The 27,896-nt window shown below is 46.2% G+C and overlaps 1 protein-coding gene across 3 annotated transcripts; it reads right to left on the minus strand.

Moving 5' to 3' along the window:
- Window positions 1–593: 593 nt before the first annotated feature.
- Window positions 594–27,660, minus strand: MOGAT2 (monoacylglycerol O-acyltransferase 2). Of its 3 annotated transcripts, none has more exons than XM_085854392.1 (7): window positions 27,284–27,660; window positions 20,804–20,923; window positions 4,591–4,769; window positions 4,264–4,468; window positions 3,165–3,339; window positions 2,737–2,936; window positions 594–1,935 (listed from the first exon to the last, which is right to left on the minus strand). In XM_085854392.1, exons 2-7 carry the CDS (start codon window positions 20,895–20,897, stop codon window positions 1,781–1,783), a joined length of 1,008 nt encoding a protein of 335 aa, XP_085710518.1. In that variant the 5' UTR covers window positions 20,898–20,923; window positions 27,284–27,660; the 3' UTR covers window positions 594–1,780. The 3 variants fall into 3 exon arrangements, with proteins under 3 accessions (XP_085710518.1, XP_085710517.1, XP_085710516.1); XM_085854391.1 differs by having other exon boundaries at window positions 20,804–20,906; window positions 27,284–27,659; XM_085854390.1 differs by lacking the exon at window positions 27,284–27,660 and adding an exon at window positions 21,535–21,671 and having other exon boundaries at window positions 20,804–20,906.
- Window positions 27,661–27,896: the final 236 nt, after the last annotated feature.

Genomic DNA, 27,896 nt, shown 5'->3' on the forward strand with positions numbered 1-27,896 from the left:
CTGGTCCCTCTGTCTTGTACCTACCACCTTTTTCTGGTCTTGCACCCTAATTCCATTTGTTTTTTCTCATTTCCTTTCAAGAAGCCTGGACTCCATGTACAAAAATTTCACCCAACAATGGGAATTTTTTTTTTTTTTAATTGCCATCAGAACAAGTTTGGGGTGAAGGAAGCATTCTTAATCCCTTTGATAGCCCTCAGGGTGTTGAAAAGGGTTCAAATTTGAAATCTCAACACTGCCAGAAATGGTGGGCACTTTCAGGCAATTTAACGAAAGTTTAAAGTAATAAATGTGAACCCAGGAGCGAGACAAACAATGAGAATAAAACAGATTATTTATATAACAACCAACTACCCCTCTCCCTCCCACCATTTCACACTGTGGACGTGTTGTATGTGCTGGGATAACGGATGGCTCCAGTGACCTCCTGAGTGTGGAAGGAAGTCAGTGTCATCCACAGAAGGCAAAATAAGTTTTGCAACATCAGATAAAATGTAATATAAAAACTTTCAAGCGAAGAGAGTCTTACTCAAGTCAAAATGAGGAGAGGGGGAAAAAAAAGGGGGGGGGAGAGGAAGTGCAATTCTACAAAATTTCACCTTTTCAAACAGGCCTATTATTTATTTCACATTTTCATTTCAAGCAAACATTAATCAGATGGCATGATGTGATGATGTCATGTAGATTCCCATGGTACACCCCATCCCCCCCCCAAAAAAAAATCTTTAAAAAAACTAATAACAAAAGGTCTTCCGGCAGAGCCCGATCAAAATAAAGTGTAAAAATCCACAAGAAAAAAAAGGTTCAGGATAAATCAGTACAATCACATCTGTGACAATAAACTAATGTTGCAGATTCAATTTAAATTGGGGGGAGGGGAATGATTGAAGAGCAACAATTTCAAAACGATCAGGCCACTTTATGACCACAAGGAGCGATAATGTACCCGAGCAATTCTGAGCACAAAAAAAAACACTGAGATAGAGTAAATCTTACAACAGCAGAGGGCATACGAGAGAGACTGCAAACTTCCACAAAAGTGTCTGAAGTCAAACAGACTTCACAAATTACAAATGCAACAATTGTTGCTTGGAAACATTACCATTGTTATGCAAACCAGTCAATCACAAATGAAAAATAAAGGTTTTTCAAAAAAAATACTCCAATGAAAACAATTGTAAAAGAATTTTAAATGAGGAATTTGAACCGAATAAAACAAAAATAAGGGGTACCCACATAGCCCACTCCAACCAGCACTCCTCAATGGAAATTAATGAAAACAAATAAATCTATATATTGCAAACATTGTGCTTATACAGGAAATTAAAACAGAACCTGATGGGGTCATGTCGAGGTGAATTGGATCACACCCACAGGTGAGGGGAAGAAGACTTGGACATGAGGAAGCTTTGCAGGTGGGGGGGTGAAGAATTGGGCATTTTGAGGCAGTGACCATGACCAAGCAACAGATTTCTGATTGTTGGGAAAAAAATAACAGGTGATTATCAAAGCACCGATGATGCAAAAAGACTCCAGCAGCCATTTCAAATCACACAAAGGAGGTAAAAATATTAATAATAATAATAATAATAATAATAATAATAATAATAATAAAATATATTATCATGCAATTAAAGTTCACAGTAAGGAATTACCATTGTCAAATCAACTGATTGTAAAGTGCAGGGAAATCTCAGAAATCACATACAGAATACAGTGAAGGATTATTGATCATTTTTTTTTAACATGAAGTTGGAAAGGACAGATGTACCAAGGTATTTCAAGTTAAATTTAAATGCTCATCCGCTGACACTCCGTAACGTTCCTTGTTTTCCTCAAACAAGGCTTTGAGTTCCATCAAGTAGCGCGAGTGCAGACTCTCAATCTGCTCCACAGAAGGGTTTCCCACTTGTGGAACCGAGATAGGATGACCCACTGTGGAGAAATGCACACGTCCCAGCAAAGACCTTCATATGCAACACCATTAGTCTGACATTGACAAGTTCAATACAGAGCAATGTACAATAGGTAAATGGGTGTGGAGGGCAGCTGTTGATTGCACACATGGCAAGGATGGGGTTGGAGGGGAGGGGGGAGTAGGTGAAGGTAAATGAGAGAACTGGGGGTCGAAGGGATCACAACGAAGCAGGGAGATTAAAGAATGTTGGATGAGAAGGAAGTAAAGGAAAGGAAATTTGCCTCTCAGCTGTCTAGCCTAGGTTCAAATCCTGACCCGGCTATAAACTGCCAGCCTGGCGTTTCATCAATGCAAGTGCCGTCCCTTGGATAGACGTTTTACTGGTTGTCCCATCTGCTGGCATTAGTTGGTGGACGTCAAAGATCCCACGGCGTCGTTTGCAAAGAATAGGCAAGCTATCACCAGCATGCTGAACAAATTACCAATTCCTGCCCCAACTACGAGTCGAGCATCAGCCCTGACCAACCGGTTTGTGAAATATTTGGGCCAAACATTCCCCAGGCCAACCCCACAAAAATGTGGGGGGGGGGAAAGGAGAAGGAGAAGGAGAAGGTGAAGGAGAAGGAGAAGGAGAAGGAGAAGGAGAAGGAGGAGGAAAAAAGGGGGTGGGGAAGAAGTTTGCAAAGAAAAGAGTGAAGGGAGGAGAAGGACTCAGCATTTAAGAAGTTACTGGGGGGGGGGGGAGTTCACGAGCAATGAATGCCCTTAAAAGGAGAGGCATTTCCACTACCATATACCTGAGAAAAACACCATCTTACCAACAGTGTAGATCGGCTTGCGGTATGGAAGTAGACCAAAACTGTACTGAAAGACCCCACGGGCATGGAAGAGAGGCAGTGCCACCCCCATGAATGCTTGCAGGCGGTCTTGTACTCTACGCAGCAGAGATCCACGGGGGTTCGGCACCTGGAAAAACAGATTGTTTTCTCCAAAAGAGTAGACCGGCACCAAAGTAGCCCTGGAGAGGGTGGGCAAAAGTGAAATGTCAGAAACAAACAGTATACATGCAAAAAAAGCATTTCAGAATTTTTACATTCTTTTTTTTTTTTTTTTCCTTCAATTAATCCTGAGTTGCACACCTCGTTATGTGTAGAGAATATTGCTTGAAGAAAAGGTAAAAGTCGGAGATGCCCTGGTGTTGCAGTTGTTTAAGTGGAAACAGCAATGAAGTCACAGTAATTCTTACCCAACCTTGTGCGCCAATTTGATGAAACCCTTACGATGCAGGACCTGCAAGGTGTGCCTTCCAGGCTGGGCATCTAGACTTTCTGGGGCTCCGCCAATCGCCAGCACGGCCACATTCCCACCGCCTGGCCGGCTCAAAACCCACGTGGCACTCTGTTTGTCAGAAGGAACCATTCCTGGAAAAAAACAAACAAAAATAAATAAATAAATAATAACAGATAGAGAAAAAGCAGTTTAAAAGTTTTATTTTCCAATTAAGCGATTTCAATCCATTGTTTAATGGAGAACATGTGACCACCTTTACATTTATATTGCAAAGCATAATGCATGCATGTTGCACATAACTCAAAAGTTGGTCAGTTTGTATCTACCCTAACCCCCACCCCCTTGTAAACCCCAACCCAACCTATTCCACAAGGAAAAACTCAAATGACAGAAGAATGGTGTTCTTTAAACAATGTTTAACCAGACTTGATGGTGTCGTCGTTAGAAAGTCCGTTCCGAATCTGGGACGTCGGCGGTTCAAAAATGGTAAGTGCCGCTTCCTCGGTTAACTCAGTAGTTCAATAAAAATAAAATAAAAATAAATAGAGCATGGATAAACAAACCATACGTTGGCAACCACTGTGTAGACTAGATGGGCCTCATGACTGCCTCCTGCGTTGAAGTTCCTTGCAAGGAAACTCGATATTATATAAAGTAAAATATCATCATTCATCCTTTTGATTAATGGTCTGTAGATCAGATGTCAAAACACTTTCATCCTGTGCCTCTTCTTTTGCAGGCCTTCAAAATGGCGGTCGACTAACAGCATGTGAAATAAAAGAAGCTTGAACAACACTTTAAATAATAATCAACAATCACATAATTCCTTCCTCAGTTTGCAAAAGTCTTCAATTTTTTGGTTAAAGCTCCGACACCCCCGCCATCAATCACCCCACCCCCGCTCCAAAATGGAGTCGTTCATACGCAGGACTTCCTGTGGATAAACTAGCCGAGCAAAGGAAGCAGCCTGGCTCAAAAACAATCTTCTTAATATTTGCATTAAAAGTTTCTTAAACAACACTTGAGCTGAGCCACCACCAATGTTACCAACCCACCGGCACACATGAGATAGTCACGGAAGAAAGGCACACGGAACCACAGAGGAAGCATGAGGAGATGAGGCCGTAGACCAGGGTAGGCTGTGGAGAAACCAGTCGCATCTGTGCCAAAATTAGCAAAGCCCCCGGCAACCAGCACACCATGAGGGTGGAAACAGAAGAGGTAGTTCTCGTTTGTCGGCAAGTCCGTGGTCTTTACGAGCTAGCATAAAGATGGGAGGACACAAAAATGACACGAGTCCAAAGCAATTAGTCACAGCTCAAAACCGTCACGCTACTCCGAGCACATCTCTCACGTTAGATCAACAGGCAACAAACACCCACATGGACAGGGAAATAGTCTCTGAAGAAATTCCAAATTCTCCAGCGCCGCATAAACTCGACACGACGCCCCCCTCGACGTGGAGTCTCCCAATCCAGAAAGAGCCAGCAGGCGTAGAGTGCTGGAATCCACCAGTACCGCGACAGCAACAGCACAACAAATATTGCTGCACAAATCTGGGCTGTGGAGACGATGGGGAGGGGTCATCAAAATGTAAATATAATACTCGTTTCTCAGTCACGAACAACAACAAAAAAATATATAAAAAAATAATAATAATAAAGTAAAAAAACAGTCAATGGCTCACCCACCCGATCAAACTACAAACAGCATCTCATAAATGGAGACAAAAATTATAACAAGGATAGAAGAGATTCAAATAAAAAGTGAGAGTTTATGCTCGAATGAGGAACACAGCTTCAGGTTTCCAAAGTCACTGCAGTCTTTCATTGGAAACGAGGTCCTCGCTGCTCACATACCGGCAATTTCTCTCGGCGAAAGGCTCAAGGATGAATGAGCAAAATAACCGGGGAATTGTGTGAGCGTTGGACCGACAGGGCAGCAGCTCAATAGTTGCTGGTGGGTACACAAACAGGGTTTGATCTTTCCCGGACGTCCGTTCAGGTCAGGTATGGGAGCATGCTCTAGAGCAGCGAGTCGCTGCATCCAATTTCCGCCAGTACTCCAGGAGCCTCCGTCTGGCCATCCCCCAGGCAGATGACTGGCCCATCCCCATCTCCATGAGATGCTGATCAACTGCTGCAACCACAAGGCAAGTGGTCGGCCCATTGGCCTCCTCCACTCACGAGGCTCCCTCACTGAGAGAATCTGGTGAGCAGAATCAGTGTCAGGAAAACGAGCCACATGTCCATACAGCCGCAGCTGATGCTCACGGACGAAGCAGGTAACAAATCTCATTTGAGTCTCTCTCAGCAACTGCTCATTGGACACAAAGTCTGACCAGCGATAGCCAAGGATTCTCCACGGAGACCTGGCAAATGAATTAAGTCTCAGTCTCAGATCCCTACTCAGAGTCCAAGTCTCACATCCATAAAGCAAGACTGGAAGCACCAAGGACCTGAAGACTTGGACTTTCGTCCTCCTACAAAGGTACCGGCAGCACCACACCCCATGATGCAATGAATGCATGACTCCCCAGGCCCGACCAAGACATCTGTTGACCTCTGACTCACAGCCAGCAGAGACATGAATATCACTGCCGATGAGAGTGAATCTCTCCGTGACTTCAACATCCTCGCGACAGACAGGTACGGACAGGACAGCAGCATCCAATATGTCAACGAAAGCCTGGATCTTAGTTTTGAACCAGGAAACCCGTAATCCCAGAGCTCCGACTCCTCATTCAGCACCTCGAGGGCCCTCAAAAGATATACAGAGTCTCCGCAAAGGTGACTGCATCATTGGCGAAATCAAGGTCAGAGATCTTGACATTCCCAAATGATGCAACACAGCTTGATCTCTCAGACATCCTCACCAGAATCCAGTCCAAACAAGTGCTGAAAAGTGTGGGGACCAGTACACACCCCTGACGAACTGCAGTAACAACTGGAAATCAGTCAGAGATGGTACCACATCTCACAGCACTCTCAGTACCAGAGTATTGTTCAGACATCAGATTGATCACCTTTGGTGGCACCCCACAAAGACCAAGAACCCTCCAGAGGGCATCCCGATTCACAGAATCAAACACTTTACAGAGATCAACATAGGCTGCAAGCAGCTCCTGCCAAAACTCTCGTCTGCGTGCGGTGAGGACCCGAAGAGCAAGGATACGGTCAATCGTTGACCTCTTTGGTGTAAAGCCTGACTGCTCTGGATGCTGGTGCTCAAGCAGATGGTGGCGAACCCTATCAAGAATTATCCGAGCAAAGACCTTGCCTGGCACTGAGAGCAGCGTCACCCCTCGGTAGTTGTTGCAGTCTTGGCGAACACACTTCCTTTTCCAGAGAAGGACAACAAGGCCCCTCTTCCAGTCAGTTGGGATGATGCCTGTGTTCCAGGCAGAGCACAGAACTGCATGCAATGACACGAATGCAGCATCTCCGCCAGCCTTGAGAAGTTCAGCATGGATGCCACAGATCCCTGGAACTTTACCGCATTTCAACCGGTTCAACGCAGCCAGTGTTTCCACAAATGAAGGTAGACAACAGTTGATTGGAGGGTCTGCAATAGATAGTAACACCCCTGACACCCAACTTGACAGCTGGTGGATCAGCCTGGTACAGCCACTCAAAGTAACCGGCCCAGCGGGCCTTCACTTCAGACTCCTCTGTCAAGAGCCTACCACTCTCTGCTCGAACTGCAGTACACCGAGGGATGGGTTGGAGGAACGCAATGCGCGAATTCCCTGTAAGCAGGGCAAGAATCACCTGACCACAGGTGATGCGCTACCCCCTCACATATTCCTCGTGCATAGGCCTCCTTGTCCACCCTCAGCGCACGTACAGTTTTACGCCTCCGCTCCCTGAACAGCTCAGCTCTGCCATTCAGCCTGGCCATGCGACTCTGGTCAATGGTATCCACTGTCCCTTGTGAGAGAAAATTCTTCTTCACCCTCTGGTGAGTTCAAATAAATCGACCGGTAACAACAAGGAGGGTGGTCTTGAAGGTACTCCACAACTCAAGATCCCCCAAAGCACCCAGAGCCCCAAAATCTTCACTCGGCCTGTTCGCAAACTCCTCAGCTACCCTCTCATCCTTGAGCTTGCCAACATCCAGCTTCGGTTGGCATGGTACCATTCTCCTGGATTTAAGCCGAAACTTAAGAGTTGCTGCAAATCAAGCTCAGTACTGAGGAACTGAGCACTGCGGTAGACCCTGCAGTTCAGGATCATCCTCCAGCGAACATCAAAAGCACAAGGTCAATCTCCTTTGCCACACCACCAGCATTGGAATACCAAGTCCAGCGATGAGCCTGTGGGTGCTGAAACCATGGACCGGCCACCCTAAATCCATGACTTCTTGCAAAGTCACGGAACTTCGTGCTATTCTGGTTCACAGCTCCAGACCCATGGAGACCAACACATGTTTCATAACCATCCCTATCAGTTCCAGTCGATGCATTGAAATCCCCCAAGACGAGAAGTGTATCTCGCCTGGGGCACTGATCAACCACAGATTCGAGCGTGGCATAGAATGCGTCCTTCACGGTGAGATCACTCGCCTCAGTCTGAGCAGAAAGAGACCAGGGGAACGACACCCAAGGAGTGACGAATCCTTCATCTCATAATACGCTCGTTGACCCTGTGTTACCTCAATTATCATTGGAGTCAGCTTATTGGACACAGCTGCAGCAACTCCTTGGGCATGGTAACCATCAGAGAGACCAGACCAATAGTAGGTGTAACCACCCGCCATGATCTCGCCGCAATCCGGTCTCCAAACCTCAGAGTGCTGCAAAACTGGTGTCCAAACGCTTGAGCTCTGATAACAGATAGGTGATCATCCTCTCTTTGGGATAGGACATTCCAGGCACCCACCTGAAGTGACCGTCTCAGGTTAACCCAAGGAGACTGCCACCTGGTGGACGTCACTCAGCACCACCACGACACACACTACCGCAATCTGACCTGGGAAGGTTAACCCGTGGTTTCCCTGCAATAATCAAAAATTGGGGGTCCCAAAGGCTTTGCCCCAATCCCATCATCCAGTGAGTTGCCCTGGGAAGGGCAGCTGCACAGGAGGTACTCCCACGGAGTGGGTTTTCAGATTTTTTAAATGCTTTTCTTATGTTTTGCGGAATGAAGGGTTTTACGGTGGCCGGAGTGCAAATACTGCCACCAACCTCCGAATAAAAGTAACCTAACTGTAGGAGGACGTCCGCAGACGCAGTTGGTCACTAGATATGAATGGCTATTGGCTCATAAGGAGCTCCTCTGCCCTTTGACAGGTTTTGTTTTTCATCCTGCTGGGTATCCAAATCATACACCTTCCTCACCAAGAATTTGGTGGGGGAGACGGCTAAGTCGCTGACAACCCGACCATGGAACAGGTTAGTACAGGTTTATATGGTACCGACAGCGAGTCACAGATCTAATCGAACCTGACCTGACCTGACATACATCCGCTCAGCCTAATTGGGATGCTGACGGGTCCAAGCTCACTACGGCGGCCTCATGTGTAGAGAGCTTTCAAAAGTGATCACATCAGACTAACCTCATTCAGCAAAAGGCAAGTTAAAAGCAAAATAAGATCTCAATCATCTCCAGTCCTCACTTTCAACAATGAGTGTGATGTGATGTCAAATTATGAAAGTATTAACGGGAGAGTTATAAAACAAGAGATTTACTTCTTCAAAATCAAAGCAACCATGAGCTTTACTTTCATGACCAGAACGATGAATCAAAACCTCAATTGTTCCTGTACGCATCACATCCTGTACTAAATCGACAGGATTCGAAGATCTAAATAACACCAGCGTCTGTTTGCCCAGAAATACAGCAGCACCCATCATCCAATACATCTAACATTTCAGCAAACGTTACAGATATATCCAAAATCGACCCCTTTGAGTGATTAATTGCGTAAAGATTCTGCATCAGTTGCATGAGAAGTAATTTTGTTTAGAACACAGCAGGGAAACACGACCAATGTCCTACATTTCGGGTACAAATTGACCTTTGGCAAGGACTATGCAGATTACAGTGCCCAGGTTCTAATTATACTCCCCAGGGATGAAAGATGGTAGGAATGTGGAGAAGGGAGTGGTTAGAGAGGCTGAGCTGGGCAAAGGTTGGGAGGTAAAGGGAAACAAAAGTGAGTGTGTTGCAGGACCAAGTGCCCAGAAATGCAGACACCACACTCCCAAAAAACCGCTTCACTGATGAATGAAAGTAAGGTATAACCTCGTCTACAAGAGAAATGCATTGCCCACCTTCACCACACACTCAATCCACTCACCCTTTCATGCTCATAGAGTATATTAGGACGTGTGCACATGTAATCAGCAAAGTCCCCGTTGAATGTGACTAAAATAGTGGACCCAAGTCTTTTCCGTGGTTAAAACTTTCTTGCTTGGTGGTACTGGCAACAATGTTGCACAGTCTTAACATGATGGGGTTTCCAAACTGCACAAAAATCTTCTTTATTTTAAAATCACAAGTTTTCAGAAACACATTCTCATCAGTTATCAAACAGATACTATCCATGTCCTGGAAGATGGATGGAAAACAACTTGCAATTCCAAAGAAAAATAAATAAAAAGTACAAAAAGCCCCCCAAATAAAACATGAGAATTAGACATTGATGATCGAAATAATCATTTATATACATTTGTATCAAAAAGGTACATTAATGCACTACTCTTGGAAAGACAAATATTGTTGCGGGGCCGGGTAGACTGCGAGCACGACCGCTAGATGGAGCAGTAAAGTCGGCTCGACCGATCACCCGGAATTTAGATCGTACTTTTTCGGAAAAATCCGAGAAGTACGGGTCCCTTATCAGACCGTGAAGGGTCAATATTTCTACCATGTGGTACAGGGTTATTTGCCAATTTTCAAATTACCTAGAGAACACGTGGTGATTTACTGAGTTTCCACACCATCGACGGCACCCGTACGGAACGAGCTGCTTAGCGTACTTGAACCGCATGCGACCCGAGTGGTTTATCTCCAAGATCCGTCGGTCCAAATGTCCAATTACAGCGGCAACAGCATGGCTAATTTTCCAATACGCAGCACGCTAAGCCAATGGAGGAAAGGACACAAACGAGCTGAAACATTTAACAATCGGGGTATTTATTCACAGTGGGGAAATGAGGGGAGCACATAACGGCAGAGTTAAACCGATGAAAAGAAATGCACGTATGTACAAGCAAAAAGCACTTAACAATTCATTACTTATGGACTGGTGCCACAAGCACACACACACGCACACACCCAAACGAATCGGACCAAAGTGGTCTTTATTCGGACCCATCTCGGACCTGTCCACCTCGTGTGGTCTTCGCGATCTTGGGGGGGGGGGGGCAGGATGGGACTCGAACCCACAACCACGACCGTCTGCAGGGCCCTCGTCGACGACCACTCACTGGCCCTGGATGCCAGGTTCGAAACTGCCTGGACTGAAAAGTCCTCTCCCACCAGGGATGTCTCACACACGGTCCTTCGAATTTGCCAATGCTGCTGCCACGAGAACACTGTCTCTCCCTCTCCTCGTCCAGACCACCCCTCCTTTTTGTGCTCAGGCGCGATAGACCTGCTTTTTTCACCACTTGTCTCCTCATTGGACGGTCCATTCTCGGACGACTTGTCGTGGCCTCCCCATTGGCCGTGGCCGAACACTCTATCTGGCTAAGGCGGAGCCAGCCTGAGGTGCTGAGTTTCCTGGTTGGACAAGGAGCACGCCTCTGCCCTTCTGGGAGGAGTCTCGATCTGAGGTGATGAGGTTCCTGGTTGGACAAGGGGCGCGCCCCTGCTCTTCTGGGCGGAGTCTCTATCTGAGGTGATGAGGTTCCTGGTTGGACAAGGGGCACGCTCCTGCCTTTCTGGGCAGAGTCTCGATCTGAGGTGAAGGAAATCTCCGCCCGCGTACGTGATCGAACACATGTAGACAATGGCATCGAGCAGAGCAAGGGGGAGATGATGCTGGCATTGATGGTGGTGTAAAAAGAAAAGAAAAGAAAACCTGACAATTAAAATAACTCCACAGCGCAGGAACATTTAATTACCCATTAGACTTGGGACGGGACCCTAAATGGCAACACGTACTTAGCGATATAACTGATCTCTCGGACCTGTATGTTGTGTGCAGTAAACTTCCAAATCCATAACAATATTAAGACCATCTGTACTCATAAATGGCTGTGTGTGTGTGCATCAATGTGTCTCCTCCATAATTCCAAAACCATGAAACCTCTCAGCCTGAAAATTGGGTGTTTGGGTTAATTAAAACAACCCTTTTGAAGATAATTAACGGTCTTATTTAATTAAATACTTTATCAGGCGCTTCCCTGGTCACCGCTCTCTATGGGGTCTTAAGGCGTATCAGAGGTAACTTTTCTGGGGTCTGAAGCCACCATGTTTTTTGGCTGACTCAACCATGCCTTGACTTGGAATAGGCCGCAACAATTTCTTAACGATAATGATTTTTTTTTCTCCACTTTTCTCACATATTATCGAATCATCATTACTACGAATGGTTGGGTACATTGCAATGGTTATAAACACCTGGAAACGCCAGCATTCGTGGCTTTATTTCATTTCCGCACATGTGATAACCTCAAGAATATCTTAAAGTAAGGAGAATTACAATATTTAACCTCCAGAATTGAACTTGGAAGCAGTTCCGATTCCAAGAAAAGTGTTCATTTGTCCAATTCGGACATATTTGATATTTCGGGAATCTCCAGGAGGTGTATGTTTAACATGACGGTTCGGCGATTGCTAATCGCATGCCAAGCCAGCCATTCCTCATCAACCATTTTGTTGGAGTGCTTCCTTGAGTGCTAAAGCCACTTGGTTGTTTGTTTCGGAAAAAGTACCGGAGCTTTCGATCTAACATCAATTACATACATTTCTGCCTTTATTGGGTCCTGCGGTGCCGTGCGGTGGGTGCCTCATCCGCTGAAAATGTGCAATTACATTTTTCAGGACATTGCTTTGTTTAACCTTTTTATGTGATCTCCTTATATATTCCACCCCTCACTTCGACATCGATACTTATAAAAATAAAAAAACAAGGTCCATCCGACCAGGAGTTCGCCATGTTTGTTCGAGCTGTGAAGGCATGGAGTTTTGGTCGACATTTTGTGTTGCGTGGCTCGATACATTTTTGAATTTAATTTCGTTAATTACCCACTATAAAAGAATGCTATTTCAAGTAAATCTTTGTTTGTCATTGTTATTTACTTTATTTGAGTATCCTGTGTCATAGTGGTGACCCGTCCAGGATTGTGCCCAATCACCCAGGAGACTGCTTCGGCAGCACCGACGCTCTGTGCAGAGTATGGCCCCAATGGATGGATGGATGCGTGTCGACATTTACACGTGTGTTTATTTATATAAACTATTACCACAACTGCACTTGGCACGGCACGGTGTGTGTGTGTTATTGGTCGTTATCTCCATATCGGGGTTTCAGAAAGTGGAATGGAGTCCTCCCAAGGTGGGCTCAAAGTATCCATCTTCATTTCTGTCCGGGGTCACGATTCAAGGACCAAGCTGTGAAGTTTTCTGTTCTCAAAGTTTCGTGCTGAGGGCTCTCTTCAGGATCGTTACTGATCCCCGGACAGCTTCCAACTGTAGTTTGTTTGCAGTAATATTCCCAGGAACTGTTTTTAATATCTCTGTGAGGTTCTTTGTCATCATTCCTGAAGCTCCAACTATCACTGGTACAAATTTGGCATTCTTCAACGTGCAGGATCTTCTCACTTCATTTTCTTGATTTCTGCATCATTTAGTCCAAAATCACTGGTATCAACACCTCAATCAGCAACGACTTCTCTTTTTTTTTGTACCCAAGTATGATATTCAGTCGTAGCACTTTGTTTTCGATGTTTATGCTCGATGGTGTCATTAGGTCATACATGAGCGGTAGGTACTTCCATGTTTTCAGTGATTGCTTTGAGTTAAGGTTCCCACAAATTCTCTGGAACTGGGATATCAAAGTTTTTGCGGATGTGCCAGCAGATTAAATTATAAACTCTGTTGTGTCTGACACGAGTTTTTTGTGTGTGTGTGTTCGGTCATTAAAGCCGCTGTCACACCTTGACGTTTTAGCCAGCGTATGGCAACGTATCAAAATGTATGTAAAACGCTGGCGTACGCTGAACTATTGATGTTTTTGGGGGGGGGGCGTATAATAATGTGTTGGACATATGCATAACGTATTAGTAATGTACACAGAACGTTTTAATCACATTTCGATAACTTATACTAATGAATGCTGAGCGTGTTGTCGGCATTCACAACCTATGCCCAACAATAGTCTAACTTGTGCATAGCGCGCGGCAGCGTATCGCGGAAGATCATGTGGCGTAGGCTATTAATAGGCTGCGGCTCGACGATTCAAATCATAACCGTACTAGACATCGAAGTGTGAAGCCGCTGTCACACCTTGGCGTTTTAACCAGCGTATAAAAAAATTGCTGAACCAAGCTTGTACACGTCGAATACGTTATGGGTAAGTTTTGTATAAGTTAAGAGCACGCTGGCATACGTCGTAGTACGCCGAGAAATTTTCAGCATGTTCAAAATTTCTCGACGTACTCAACCTATGACACATTCCGCATACGCTCGCATAAGTTGTAGGCACACTACGCGATCGTTGACACGTCGACATAAGTTACTCCTAAGTCGAAACACGTCAAGGTAATGGTTAGCGTCAGTGTTCCAGACTCCGTTTTTTTTTTTTTCTTCGGTATGACGGTTATGATTTAAATCGTTGAGCGGCAGCCTTTTAATTATATTACATTATAACCGCACTAGAAATCGAAGTGTCAACATCACAGTCATACCAAAGAAAAAAAAGATTAAAAATAAATAAATAAATAAAACCAGGGAGTCTGGAACACTGACGCTAACCATTACATTGACGTGTTTCGACTTATGAGTAACGTACAAGTAACGTATGTCGACGTGTCAACGATCGCGTAGCGTGCCGACAACACGTTACTCATAGGTTAGAAATAAGTTTCGGGTACACTAAACATTACCTCGACGCGTTTCGACTTATGAGTAACGTGTGTGACGTGTGTCAACGATCGCGTAACGTGCCTACAACTTATGGCCAGCATTATGCGGAATGTGTGAGTCATACGCTGGCATACGTCGGGAAATTTCAAGCATGGAAAATTTGTCTAACAGCTCGGTGAACTACGACATATGTCAGCGTGCTCTTAACGTATACAAACTTACCCATAACGTATTTGACGTGTGCCGGCGTTTTAGCCCAATTTTGCACACGTCAGACATACGTTGGCTAAATCGTCAACGTGTGACAGGGCCTTAAGCATAACATATTCTCTTTTCTTACCCCACACCTTTATTTAACACACACACACACGTTTGATGAAGCATAGCACACCACACCACCACCCCCTTCTTCATGCACTCCTCACTCCCCCCCCCCTCCTCCCATAACACACCCGTCAGCGAAGCAACGGGTTGTATTTGCTTGCTTTTTAATAAAACAATAACAAATCAAAACAAACTAGAGCAAAGTCTATGGTGTATGGTGTACCATCAATAGTGTTCAAAAATGTGTCCAACTGCATTTTTTGGCATATAACCTTTTGAGCACATGCCGAGGGGGTTGGAGGGGGGGTGTGGAGTGGAAGGTACAGAAATGATACAACTCACACCTTCTTGCTGTGTGGTGATCATAACTACCAAATTTGTTGAATTTCTGCACAACCGTTTAGGAGACAATGTGGAGACCGCACGGACAGACTGACAGACAACACAATATCCTCACACCTCTATTTTTAACGTAGGGGAAATTATCTTGCTTTATTAAAAACAACGAGTTCCCTTCAATCCCATCCACTTCCCCTCCCTCCTCTCACCGCACCTCTCCCTCCTCCCGCAAAAGAATTTCCTCAGCATTTTTAACCACATCTGGAAAAAAGAAATAATGAAAATAAAACCCGCTTTCAATTCCTCCAAACCTCTAACTTGCCACGTGTCATGTCGAAATCTGTCCCCAAGGGACAAAGTCATCGATATGGCTGAAAAAAAAGTGTCACGGTAAAGATGTTTATCCTCGGCACAATAGAAAGAATCTGGTGTGTGTTCAAGTTTGTTGTAGAGTGCTCGTCATATGGTTTAAGCACTCCATTCAAAACCATTAAGGAATGGATGACTTGGCAAGCACGAGCTCGCTGTTTGGTAACAGAACACACCCCTGGACATTTCAATAGCATGCAGTACATGACAAATGCTGAGAAAAGGACAATTTATGTTTTTTTTAATTAAAGATTTCAAATATTAATCGTAAGTATTTTCATTGTAATGAAAATGTATCTTGTCCTGGTGTTTTAGTTTTTAAAAAGGAAATAAACTCAAAGGTGATGTTGAGTGTACGAAAGTGTACGCGTACATTTCATACAATTTTAAAGTACACATGTACAATGTACATAATATTGTTGCGGATCTGGGGTGGTGGGATTCTCACCCAACTCTTGGCGCCACGCTCACCACCGCCGTCTCTGGGGTTTATAATGCCGGCTGGCTCAGCACAGGCCTCGGGTCACGCATCTTCAATCGCGATACCAACGTAATCCTGAACCTTACCAGTTGGGGAAATAGAACCCCGGTTACAGACTGGTTGTGTCAGATGCCGAGCGTTTTCTGCCGGTCTGTAACCATTTTGGTTTTATATGCCAATCGAACGGATCGTTCCTCGACGCGACACAAATTAATCCACAGTGGCAACTTCATAGGAGCCAACCAGATTTATTGGGGAACATCGGGGAACACGACACAAGCAAACCATTCACGACAATGTTTCTATTAACAATCTTTAACCCGTTCTCAACTCGGGAACTACGGATTACAGGTTTTGAGGGGGTCCCGACCGAGATATGCCTTATACAACGTGCAGACAAGACAGACAGACAGCATGCATGCAGAGAAGACAGAGTACTTGGTGAGGTTCCATGGACGAGAGGAAAGTGTCAAAAGCACGAATGTCGCTCGTAACAAGCGGATGTCCATGGATTCGAGCCCCCAGCTCGACCTCGAACACGCCACGTGGCGAGACGGCGCTCGCCTTCCTTTTCCGCACGTGGTCTCCGTGCGCTCTGACCCCGCATAAGGTCGACGGCACAAGACCGTCAGATCGACGATGGGCCTCAGCCGATTTCTCTCAAGGTCCAGCATACAAATCCAGGTCTGGCCTGTGCACCAGACAAGGCCCAAATCGAGGTGCCGGGCTCCGGCAAGCGGATCGGCAAAGGTGTCGAGCCGTGAGGTGAGTAAGGACCGTCAGAGGCTCCGTCGTTTCCTCTCTTGCCTTCCCGCCTCGAAGCCAGACTTCTCAACTCCGTCCTCTCAGTTTCTTTCTCTGCAGAATCACCTTTTCTACGCTCACCTCTCAAAGCCGACTGCCATTTCTCTCACGGCAGAATCACCTCCTCATAAGAGTCGATCGCCGACTCGACGTGCAGGCCGCCTTTAGTCGTTTCTCCTGCCTCCTTCACGAAGCAGATCGCAGACAGACACTCGTTGTTTCTCTGTTGCCTTCCCTGCCTTTCTTTCAGCTCGTTCCTCATGAAAAACAGACACAGCTGTCCGTGTACAGACAATCGGCGCCAGCTCGGCGCTCAGTTTCACCACAGATTTCCTTTCCTTCTCGCCTCGAAACCCGAGCACGCCTCGAGACAGACTGTTTCCCCCAAACTGAACCCTTTTATTACGAGGTCTTCATTCACTCGTCTCAAAGCCACTCTCTTCTCCCCCTTTATGAAGCCGACAAACTCCTCCCCTTAGCTCCACCTCCCTCTCCAGGCCACTCCCCCTCAGCCGACTGGGCGGGGTCTCGTCCGGGATGGGGAAGGATGAAGAGGGAGCTCTCGATCCACCACCACCGCACAAACAATAAACAGCCTCTTACATCTCCTGACACACATGTAACGTCCATTTTACCAAACAACCTAGCTAAGCATGCATTTAATGGGGGGTCTGAGCTAATCCTATATTTAGTAGCCTAATAAGGGCTATTTCACTCACAATATAGATATATACATATATAAAGTTGAAAGTGTGTCTGTCTGTGTGTGTGTGTGTCTGTGTGTCTGTGTGTGCGTTTCTCTGTGACCTATGCACGCGAAAAGTACTGGACTGATCCTCACCAAACTTCACATGCTGACAGAACATGTATCCGCGAGTGTCGCGATGTAAAAGAATTGTACTTCCAACTTCCGGTTTCCGAATTATGACGTCATCACCTGATTTCGTAATGTTAATTTTTCAAGTTCAGCCGATTGACATGGGGCCAATGCCATTTGCAATAGAATGAAAAAAAAAATAATGCTACAGTCAATTGAAGACAATGACTTCCGACTTCCCGGTTTATGAATTATGACATCACCTGATTGCGTAACGTTAATTTTTCAAGTTCAACCAATTGACATGGGACCAACGGAATTTGCTAGAGAATGAGAATTAATTAAGTCACAAATGATGACATGAAACCATCCTCACATTGTTGAGGCATTATGGTTTTTTAATCTGATGCGGCAATAAATCTTAACATTTTTGAACTCGAGTCTTCTACATATAAAACATGGCGGGGAAAATATAGTATTATAGTGGTGATGAAAAAAAATAATAATGGTGGCAGCCTCTACAATTTTACAATTAACTGTGACATATACTCCTTCAGACCCGCCGTCATCCACGGGATTCCTGTGCGGAGCATGGGTATCCCTGCTGGTATATATATATATATATATATATATATATATATATATATATATATATATACATATATATATATATATATACATATATATATATACATATATATACACACACACACACACACACACACACACACACACACACACACACACACACACACACACACACACACACACACACACACACACACACACACACACACACACACACACACACACACACACACACACACACACACACACACACACACACACACACACACACACACACACACACACACACACACATCCCTTGGGAATTGCCCCGGTGGCCTTCCGACAAATTAATTACGGACGCATTCTATGATCAAGCCAATTTTCTCAAATGTTTGTTTATTTATTTCACATAATATGTGAATTACACGTCCATCAGTTTGTTTATCAGCCTTGAGAAATCGGGTGAAAACCAGAGGGCTATCATGAACCCTGAGAACTAAAGATGGCTGCAATTTCTGGGTGGCTGAAGGGAAAGACGTGGCCTCGCTAATGGGCGCCGCGTGTGATGCTGGGGGAGAGGGGGGAAGGTGTGGCCTATAGAATGGGTGACGCTTATGACCCACAGACACACACAGCTTTACATATCCTGTTAGACCCCACTAATCTCAGGGAATACATTCCTGAAAAATTCCACAAATGCCAGAGCATTGTTTTTTCTTTTTTTTTTTAAAACATGCTCTAGGCTCGTGGAAGAGCGATTACACAAAAGAGGATACAACATAACAAAGGGAACAGCAGGAGAAAGGGGAAACAACAGCATGGCGGAGGGAGAAAGTACTGGAAGACGGACAAACAAGGGATGCAGGTAATGATGAGGGCTAAGGGAGAACACAAAGGGAGGACAATTGCATCTGACCAGTTTGTGATTTTTTTTTTCCAAGGTCTGATGAGGGAAGAGGCTGTTGCCTGTATGTCAGAAGGATGAGAGATGTCACAGCAGAGAGTAGAGCTATCATCATCAAAGAGATAGAAAGGGTTTTCCAGAGTCAGTGAGATCATTGATGAAGATTAGCAATAATATTGGGCCTAGAACACTGCCTTGGGGTACTCCGGCCTTGAAAGGGAGAGGAGATGAAAGGATTCCATTGAGAGGCACATGTTGACTACGAGAGGGGAAGAAGTCAATAATCCAAGAGGGGAAGAAGTCAGTAATCCAAGAGGGGAAGAAGTCAGTAATCCAAGAGTGGAGTTAGCTATGGATTCCATAGGCAGACAGTTTGGAGAGCAAGGTAGGATGCCATACTGCATCAAAAGCACGAGATATGTCCAGAGAGACGGCCCTGATCTCATGTATGATAATGAGGACCGCCACCATTGTTGGGAGAGTAGAAGCAGCATGTCCAAGGTAGAGTGACCAGGTCTGATTCTGACTTGATGATCTGAGATGAGGTTGTTGGACAAAAGGAATGATTATATGTCAACTTTGATGATGGATTCTATGACCGTGCTGATGGGAAGTATGCTAATTGGGCTGCAGATAAGGGGGTCCGTTTTTGTACCTTTATGTAATGCTGTGATGTTGGCTGATTTCCAATTTCCAAAGTGGACTTATGAAATCCATCCTGAAGTGTATATATTAAAAAAAACAAGGGGAGAAAAAAAAAATGAAAAAAATAAAAAAAAAAAAGACATAAAAAGTCATAGCCCCCATTGTTTTAGTAATTTTGTTGTTGGAGTAAAAGGGCCTCCAGTCTACCACATTTGATCAGATTGCAAAATAAAAAAGTGGCATGTGCATGTCATCATGTACTGTGCTTGTGTCAAGTTTGAGCAAAATCAGACCGCGCATGTATGGGAAATGGTTGGGGACACATTTAAGTAACAAAATGGCCACCAGTTGGCCACCTTGCATCTGATCTCAAAAAAACAAAACCTGATGTGCTTATGTAAGCCATCATTATTTATCTGTGTGCTAAATTTGAACAACATCGGTAAATAAATGTCTGAGAAATGGTTGAGGACGTGTTCAACATTGGGTTTTTGCTTCTGCTCTGGTCGGCCATCTTGGATCTGATGTCAAAAAAAAATAAAAAATAATTATATGCATATGTATACCATCATGTGTTGTCTGTGCCAATTAAGAATAAATAGGTCCATACATGTCCGATATATGTTTGCGGACGCACGCACACACACCAAAATCGAGACCAAATCCATAAGCCCCCTGTTTCGGACAAATAATAATAATAAGCAGAAACAATAGGGTACCACAGCCCTTTAAGGCTAATGGTACCCCAATAAAATCACAAAAATATCCCATTTGATTATAATGGGGTGAAAGTTGTCATGGAAACCGTTTTCTCTTTGCCACATAGTGTCTTTGGGGACAAGGGGGTTTTAGGGTATTAAGAGATGGGGAGGTGGGTAAAGGATTCTAAAGATTATAGAGGGGTCTGGAACTCGCCTGCGCACAAAGCTTCATTTATCGTATGGATTATGGCAAAGGCACGGTGAAGCATTGAGACAAGACCATTTGCAGGAAACCATACAAGACCATTTGGTATGATGGCAACTTCAACGAGTGACTCAAAAAAGAGCAACAACTCACAAGAATGAAAATCTATTATTTTGCTCTCATTTCACAACTATAACTATGAATGTTCAAATTCGAACACAAACTGCAGGAAGTTGGTTCAACCCAGACCTAATAGGGCGTCCAAGTCCTTCCAAGGGGTAACTCGGTGGGTGCATCACCAAACAGGAAGTGTACAGTACCATAGAGGAATTTTATACTTATTGCATCATTATCAGGTAGTTGAGTTCCCTGGATATGCACATTACAATGTTGGACTTACCCAAGATGAGGAAAGAGAAAACCCATTGAAAGACCGCAAACGTTTGAAGCCGTCTCTTCAGCGGGAGGTTCATTGGTGCAAATTGGATTTTCATTTTGAAGACCTTTGGGCACAAGAATACTGATGATAATTATCGTTCACATGAAATTACCTGATACTTTGGTTCAGTTAAGAATCTTTGTGGAATTGAACTTCAATGTATACAGTACTGTGATGCAAAGCATGATTTGGGGGGGGGGGGGGCATTTCAAGAGCCTAGCCAGGCTGGTTACATCCAAAAGAGTATTCAGCAAGTCAACTCAACTCAATGAAAAAGTGGTGGCATCCAAGGAAATCTCTCATCCAGAGAGCTGGTGTTCAACACTCAAAAACATGTTACAAAAGTTTATTTTGAGTGGGGGGGGGGGGTAGGATTGGAAAATGAAGTGTAAAGGAAAGCTGGAGAGGCAAGAGGAGATTGAATGGAGGTGTACAAGGGCAAGTGAGAGCAATAAAATAATTCTCCTTGACACATAATTTGTAGATAACCCTTCGATCAAGCTGGCTCACACTTTTATTCAAAAGGAAACACTAACAACGTTTCAGATTATATTTCAATGCAAAACAACAACAACAACAACAACAACAACAACAACAACAACAACAACAAAGCAAAGGAAAACAAGAGTGTAATCCAAAGCTCTCAATTGGAATCTCCAACGAGGACGAGGCACAAATCCTATTGCTCTCACACTGCAAACATGTCGGTGGCCTCTCATCCAGTAGCTCCCTCTACTCTCTAAATCCTGCGACGGTCTCCTGCTACTCGATGATGCACGGATTGTTCCAGTAACTCACTCTTCATTAAACTACTAAAATCCAGGCTCATCACACACCACCACCACCACCACCACCACCACCACCACTCGTTACTGCTGTTTGTGGAATGGTCTTCCTGAAGAAGTTTAATCCACCTTTTCTCTCCTGAGCTTCAGTCGGTGCTACACTCCCACCTCATGTTATTTCCCCTCCCTAGGCCTTATCCACAACATTTTCCACTCTGTTGGCACGACCTAATCCGACCCTCTTACCTCGCAGGCGGCTATATTTCCTTCCCTACTCTCACCTCTTTTCCTGACTTGTATTCACCTGTAGCCCCACTGTCAGTACATTCCATTTTTAGCCCATCTCACGTGACAACCATGATTCTCATTTCTACGATACTGCAAAGACAGCCGAGAGACCACTCGCAGTAACCTTTGCTCCTCTAAAAACAGCAGATAGCACTGAACTGCTGACTACAAAGGCAGTGGTGATACAGATGTGGTGTGAACACTTTAGTGAGCTCCTGAACAGAGATTCCCATATGGACTAGTACTGGACAAACACCTCCTGAAAGAGAGCCGGTCTCACCCTCCATCCATGGAAGAGATCATGAAGGCAATGAAAGATACCAGGCAGGGCAAAGCCCCAGGATCAGATGGTATTCATGCAGACATCTGGTTGTACTGGAGGAAGGAACTCGTCGAAGATGCAAACAGTCTCCCTCTGAAAGTGAAAGGGTTCAAAAAAGTATCCGGGGAGACGATAGAGGAAGAAACCTTCTTTTCATTGCAGGAAAAGCAATCACAGGCATCCTGTTTCACAACATTGTGGTTGGAATCATTCCTCAATCCCAATCTGGCTTCAGGACCAACAAAGGCATTTCAGATGCGGTTTTCTCAGCCAGACAAATGCAAAGTGCAAATAACTCCAAAACACGTATGGCCTGGCAGGGTAGCGTGTCCGACTCTCGACCCAGCAAAAACTGCCATCCTGGTGTTTTGCAGGCAGGATGAGGGATCAGTGCGTGTGCTGTCCCTATTGCTGGCACCCTGAACAAATTGCAAATAACTGCTCTCGCCTATAAGGGGGCACTGCATCAGCGAAACAATGGTGTCTCGAGCAAACGATTCCACCCGCAGCTATGTGATGCATTGGAAAGAAGATGACCTGAATATGGTTCATCGGTCTCAAAGCTTTTGAGTGTAAATAGTCCTGGGATGAAGAGTCTACTTTCAAAACGGATGTCCTCGCAAATTTGTCAAGAATCTACAAGCGCTAAATGATGGAATGACAGGCCGTGTCTGCTCCATCAGCGAGATCAGATGGTGTTGTTGTAACCGTTGATGTAAAGGAAGAATGACTGTGTCGTGGCTCAGACTTTTTAACCTCTCCTTTGCTGCGAGGATTGTCAGGGTGGTCAGTACAAGCATCACAAAGACAAAGACTCAGAGAGCCTGAAAACCTCAATGTCAACAAACACTACAGGGGAGCAACTTGCAGCTGACAGGCCTGGATGGGGATATGCTGTGAGGGCTGGCGTACAACATTGGGCAACTGTCTGAGGCTCGTGAGAGCGGAAAAAAAACCAGAACTGGTGGGCCAGCAGCTTCCAAAAATGCCAACTACTCCATCTGCCATGTCTGTGGACATCGTTGCCAAACCTGCATTGGTATTTTCAGCCACGAAAGGATCCAAAAGGGACCAAACAAAGCAATCTGCATCCAAGATGTACTCAAAACCGAGATTTAAATAAATAAAAACCCCCACCGTCTCCTTCGTCTTCCATGAGCCAAAATCTTCTGCAGAAAACAGAAAAAAAGTTCAAAAAGAAAAGAACGAGTTATTAAAAAAATCAGAAAGTTCACATGTAGTTGTGGCTCGAATCCTTTCCGGTTGTCAGTGCTGTCGGAGCAGTCCATTTGCAAGGAACACAAAGGGTGGTTTATCATTGCCTTCACAGTGGGGGTCTTCAAGGAAGGAATTTGCAATTTGTCCAAGATGTCAGCACACAAAGGCGTACTCTTTGTGAGCGACATCATGACTTATCCTGCTGTTAAACGAGTCCACAACTTAATGTCCATCCGAGGGAGGGTGCACTCTGTGATGCAGCACCCTGCCTGCGAAACACCATTCTGTTTCCAGTGATGTCAGGAATCAAACCCAGACAAGACAGCTCAGAGGGAAGTGCACTGATTCTGGAAGAACCGCCATCACTCGTATCAAGTCTTCACATGCATTGGGCTGCCGAGGAAGTTTTCTTTGGTTAGGGCGGCACAATCCCGGATGGGTCGCCACTCCACCGCAGGATACTCGAATGGCTCATTCATCCCAGCAAACCGGTACTCATTTGACCTCGGAAGGATAGGCTGGGGGTAGAGCAGGGGCTCAAAAAAAAACTCAGGACACTAACATCTTAAACCAGCGACCTTAACCGTGAAACAGACAGCAGGCTATCACGACATCTGAACCATCCTGCCGAAACTCCAGATCCTTGGTATAAAAGTGGAAACGATTTCAGAACCAGAAAAGTTGCGATACCGATAACGAGAACTTATGATGAATGATTAATCATCATGATCCTGAGTTAACCTCTCACCGTTAGATCAACAAAAACTCAAACAATCTGAGAAATTCAGGACATATTGTTAAACTTTATAACTAACCGTGCAAAGTCAAAGTTCAAAACTTGAAGCGGGATCAATAAAAATTCAAAATGCCCATTTTATGATCAATAAACTAGCAACTAATTAGACGCAGTCCATAATACAACACATAACACCACATTTTTCATACGAGATAACTGACCACCATGTTACACAAGACCAATCTTCCCCCAATAATTACATGATACTTTGGAACACAGTCCAACAATGAAGCCGAATCTCTGGGCCTGTTACACCCACATTACAGACAAGTCAGTGGCATGTCGTCAACAAACTCTTTTCTGAACTTGCACTCTCTGCCCTTTCCATGCTGTCCCACCCAGCACATGGGGGCATGGCCAGGACCCGGCGCGTGGTGCGGGACAAGGACCCGGCGCATGGGGCGGGGCCAGGACCTGAATGAAATTTTGTGGACAGGTTGAGTGTGTGTGACAAGGACAAATTGATTCGATTTTGGTGAAGATCTGAATCCGGATCTGGATACGAGAGTTATTTAATTTTTTAAGTGATTCTTCGCTGTTGAGAGATTGGGCCAAAAACCATCTAGTACTGAATAGCATGATATTTCAAAAATGTATTGGGCCCGATATGTTCGAGTGGATCAGGAATTGCGAGGCAGAGGTTCGTGCTCTACTGAGTGCTCTTGTAGTTTCGCTTGTTTGTTTGTCTGTGTACAGGATATCTCAAAAAGTTGTGGACAGATTCGGATGAAACTTGGACAGGTTGGGTATGTGACAAGAACGAACACATTAGATTTTGGTGAAGATCTAGATCCAGATGTGGATACGAGAATTATTTAATTTCTAAAGTGATTCTTCACCATTGATAGATTGGGCCAAAAACGATACATAGCATGACATTTCAAAAATGTATTGGGTCAGATATGTTCTCGATCAGGCATTGCGTGGCGGAGGTATGCGCTCTACCGAGTGCCCTTCTAGTTTGGTGCATAAAATACTTTACAGCATCTCATGTAAGCCTGGTGTTGGCTTAGTGGTTAGGGTGGCAGCTTAGGATCCTAGGGTCCTGAGTTCAAGCCACGTTGGCCGCTGAATTAAAATACACCAGGAGATTGACACAGCCTGTCATCCTTCCGAGGTCACGAGGTTGGCAAAATAAGCACCAGTGTACTGGTAAGGGGGACACTGTATCAGAGGCATAGCGGCGTCCCAACCAATGATGCAACCAGCAGCCACAGGCTGAACTCGATAGAGAGAGAGCATCTCATGCATCGGACGAGAAGGACATTCGGCCCATCACGCCGGCACTGCACCAACACCATTAGCTAGCATCATTGAAGTCCTGCTGATGTCCCCATACCCATCTATCTTTTGGTACCCATCGAATCGCAATTTGAACCCATCTACTCTTTCTGCCTCAGACTCGGTGGTGTATAAATGTTTAGAGCGTTTACTCTGAGTCTTGGAGGTCTGTAACTCGAAACCCATCAGTCATACCAAATATTAAGAATGGTACATGCTGCTTCCTTGCTCGATGCTAAACATTTAAAAGGTTAAAAGTTCGGACAAACAACGCTGGGAAGGCAATGGCAAACCACCCAGTGTAACCCTTGGCAGGAAACTGCTTCGGCATCACCAATGCTCTGTGAAGAGTTAAAGGTTCATCAAAACACACGCAAACGCTTTTCCATCTCTGGTTATCCCTTGTTGCTGTGATGGAGTTTCTTCACCCCATGTGACCCCTCCACCCCCTCTACCCCCTCTCCACCCCCATGTGCCCCCTCCACCCCCTTTCCACCCCTCTCTCCACCCCATGTGACCCCTCCACCCCCTTTCCACCCCTCTCTCCACCCCCATGTGCCCCCTCCACCCCCTCTACACCCCATGTGCCCCCTCCACCCCCTTTCCACCCCTCTCTCCACCCCCATGTGCCCCCTCCACCCCATTTCCACCCCTCTCTCCACCCCCATGTAACCCCCTCCACCCCATGTGCCCCTCCACCCCTTTCCACCCCACTCTCCACCCCATGTGCCCCCTCCACCCCCTTTCCACCCCTCTCTCCACCCCCATGTGCCCCCTCCACCCCCTCTACACCCCATGTGCCCCCTCCACCCCCTTTCCACCCCTCTCTCCACCCCCATGTGCCCCCTCCACCCCATTTCCACCCCTCTCTCCACCCCCATGTAACCCCCTCCACCCCATGTGCCCCTCCACCCCCTTTCCACCCCTCTCTCCACCCCCATGTGCCCCCCTCCACCCCCCTCTCCACCCCATGTGCCCCCTCCACCCCCTCTCCACCCCCATGTGCCCCCTCCACCCCCTCTCCACCCCATGTGCCCCCTCCACCCTCCTCTCCACCCCATGTGCCCCCCTCCACCCCCTCTCTCCACCCCATGTGACCCCTCCACCCCTCTACCCCCTCTCCACCCCATGTGCCCCCTCCACCCCCTCTCCACCCCCATGTGCCCCCTCCACCCCCTCTCCACCCCATGTGCCCCCTCCACCCCCTCTCCACCCCATGTGCCCCCCTCCACCCCCTCTCCACCCCATGTGCCCCCCTCCACCCCCTCTCCACCCCATGTGACCCCTCCACCCCCTCTACCCCCTCTCCACCCCATGTGCCCCCTCCACCCCCTCTCCACCCCATGTGCCCCCTCCACCCCCTCTCCACCCCATGTGCCCCCTCCACCCCATGTGCCCCCCTCCACCCCCTCTCCACCCCATGTGCCCCCTCCACCCCCTCTCCACCCCATGTGCCCCCCTCCACCCCCCTCTCCACCCCATGTGCCCTCCTCCACCCCCTCTCCACCCCATGTGCCCTCCTCCACCCCCCTCTCCACCCCATGTGCCCTCCTCCACCCCCCTCTCCACCCCATGTGCCCTCCTCCACCCCCCTCTCCACCCCATGTGCCCTCCTCCACCCCCCTCTCCACCCCATGTGCCCCCCTCCAACCAATCTCAAGCAGTTTTGCAACTCAATGAACGCCCTCTCACAACAGACCCCCAAATCGCCTCTCAAACTGCAACACAAAAACCAACTTATAGAAACTTACTTGTTTGTGTGTCGCTTCTACACGAATCCCTTCTCAGAAAGTTGTTGCAAACCTGTTGGCACGACCTTCAGCTCCTCATGTGTTCTCCATTAACCACGTCTCGGTCTGGGTGTGGTTGTGGTTGTGGTTGTGGGTCTGGGTGTGGGTCTGGGTCTGGGTCTGGGTCTGGGTCTGGGTCTGGGTCTGGGTCTGGGTCTGGGTGGGGGTGGGGGTCTGGGTCTGGGTCTGGGTCTCGGTCTGGGTCTGGGTCTGGGTCTGGGTGGGGGTCTCGGTCTTGGGTCTGGTACTCGGTTTGACCGTTCAGCGGTTTCACACCTTTTCACGCCCTTTGTACAGTCCCTGAGTCTTCGTAGCGACTCTTCCTCTCCTATATGTATATTCCTATATCTGATTGGTTGAAAGCATGACCGCGGCCACAATAACCACGCCCCTGCCCTCTACCCTTAATGTAAACGACTCCGCCCACATTCCGTGACCCCTCCCCCAAAACAATCCGTTCCTCCTCCACTCACTCCGCCCCTGCCCATTCCTATCGATCGACGTAAAACGCCATCTGCCAGTCACTACCACGACCAACACGGTGGTGCTGCTGCTGCTACGACTACTACTACTA

This window comes from Eptatretus burgeri, chromosome 14 (genome assembly GCF_056783735.1).
Source record: "Eptatretus burgeri isolate ZD-2024b chromosome 14, Ebu_testis_v1, whole genome shotgun sequence".
NCBI classification, from domain to species: domain Eukaryota; kingdom Metazoa; phylum Chordata; class Myxini; order Myxiniformes; family Myxinidae; genus Eptatretus; species Eptatretus burgeri.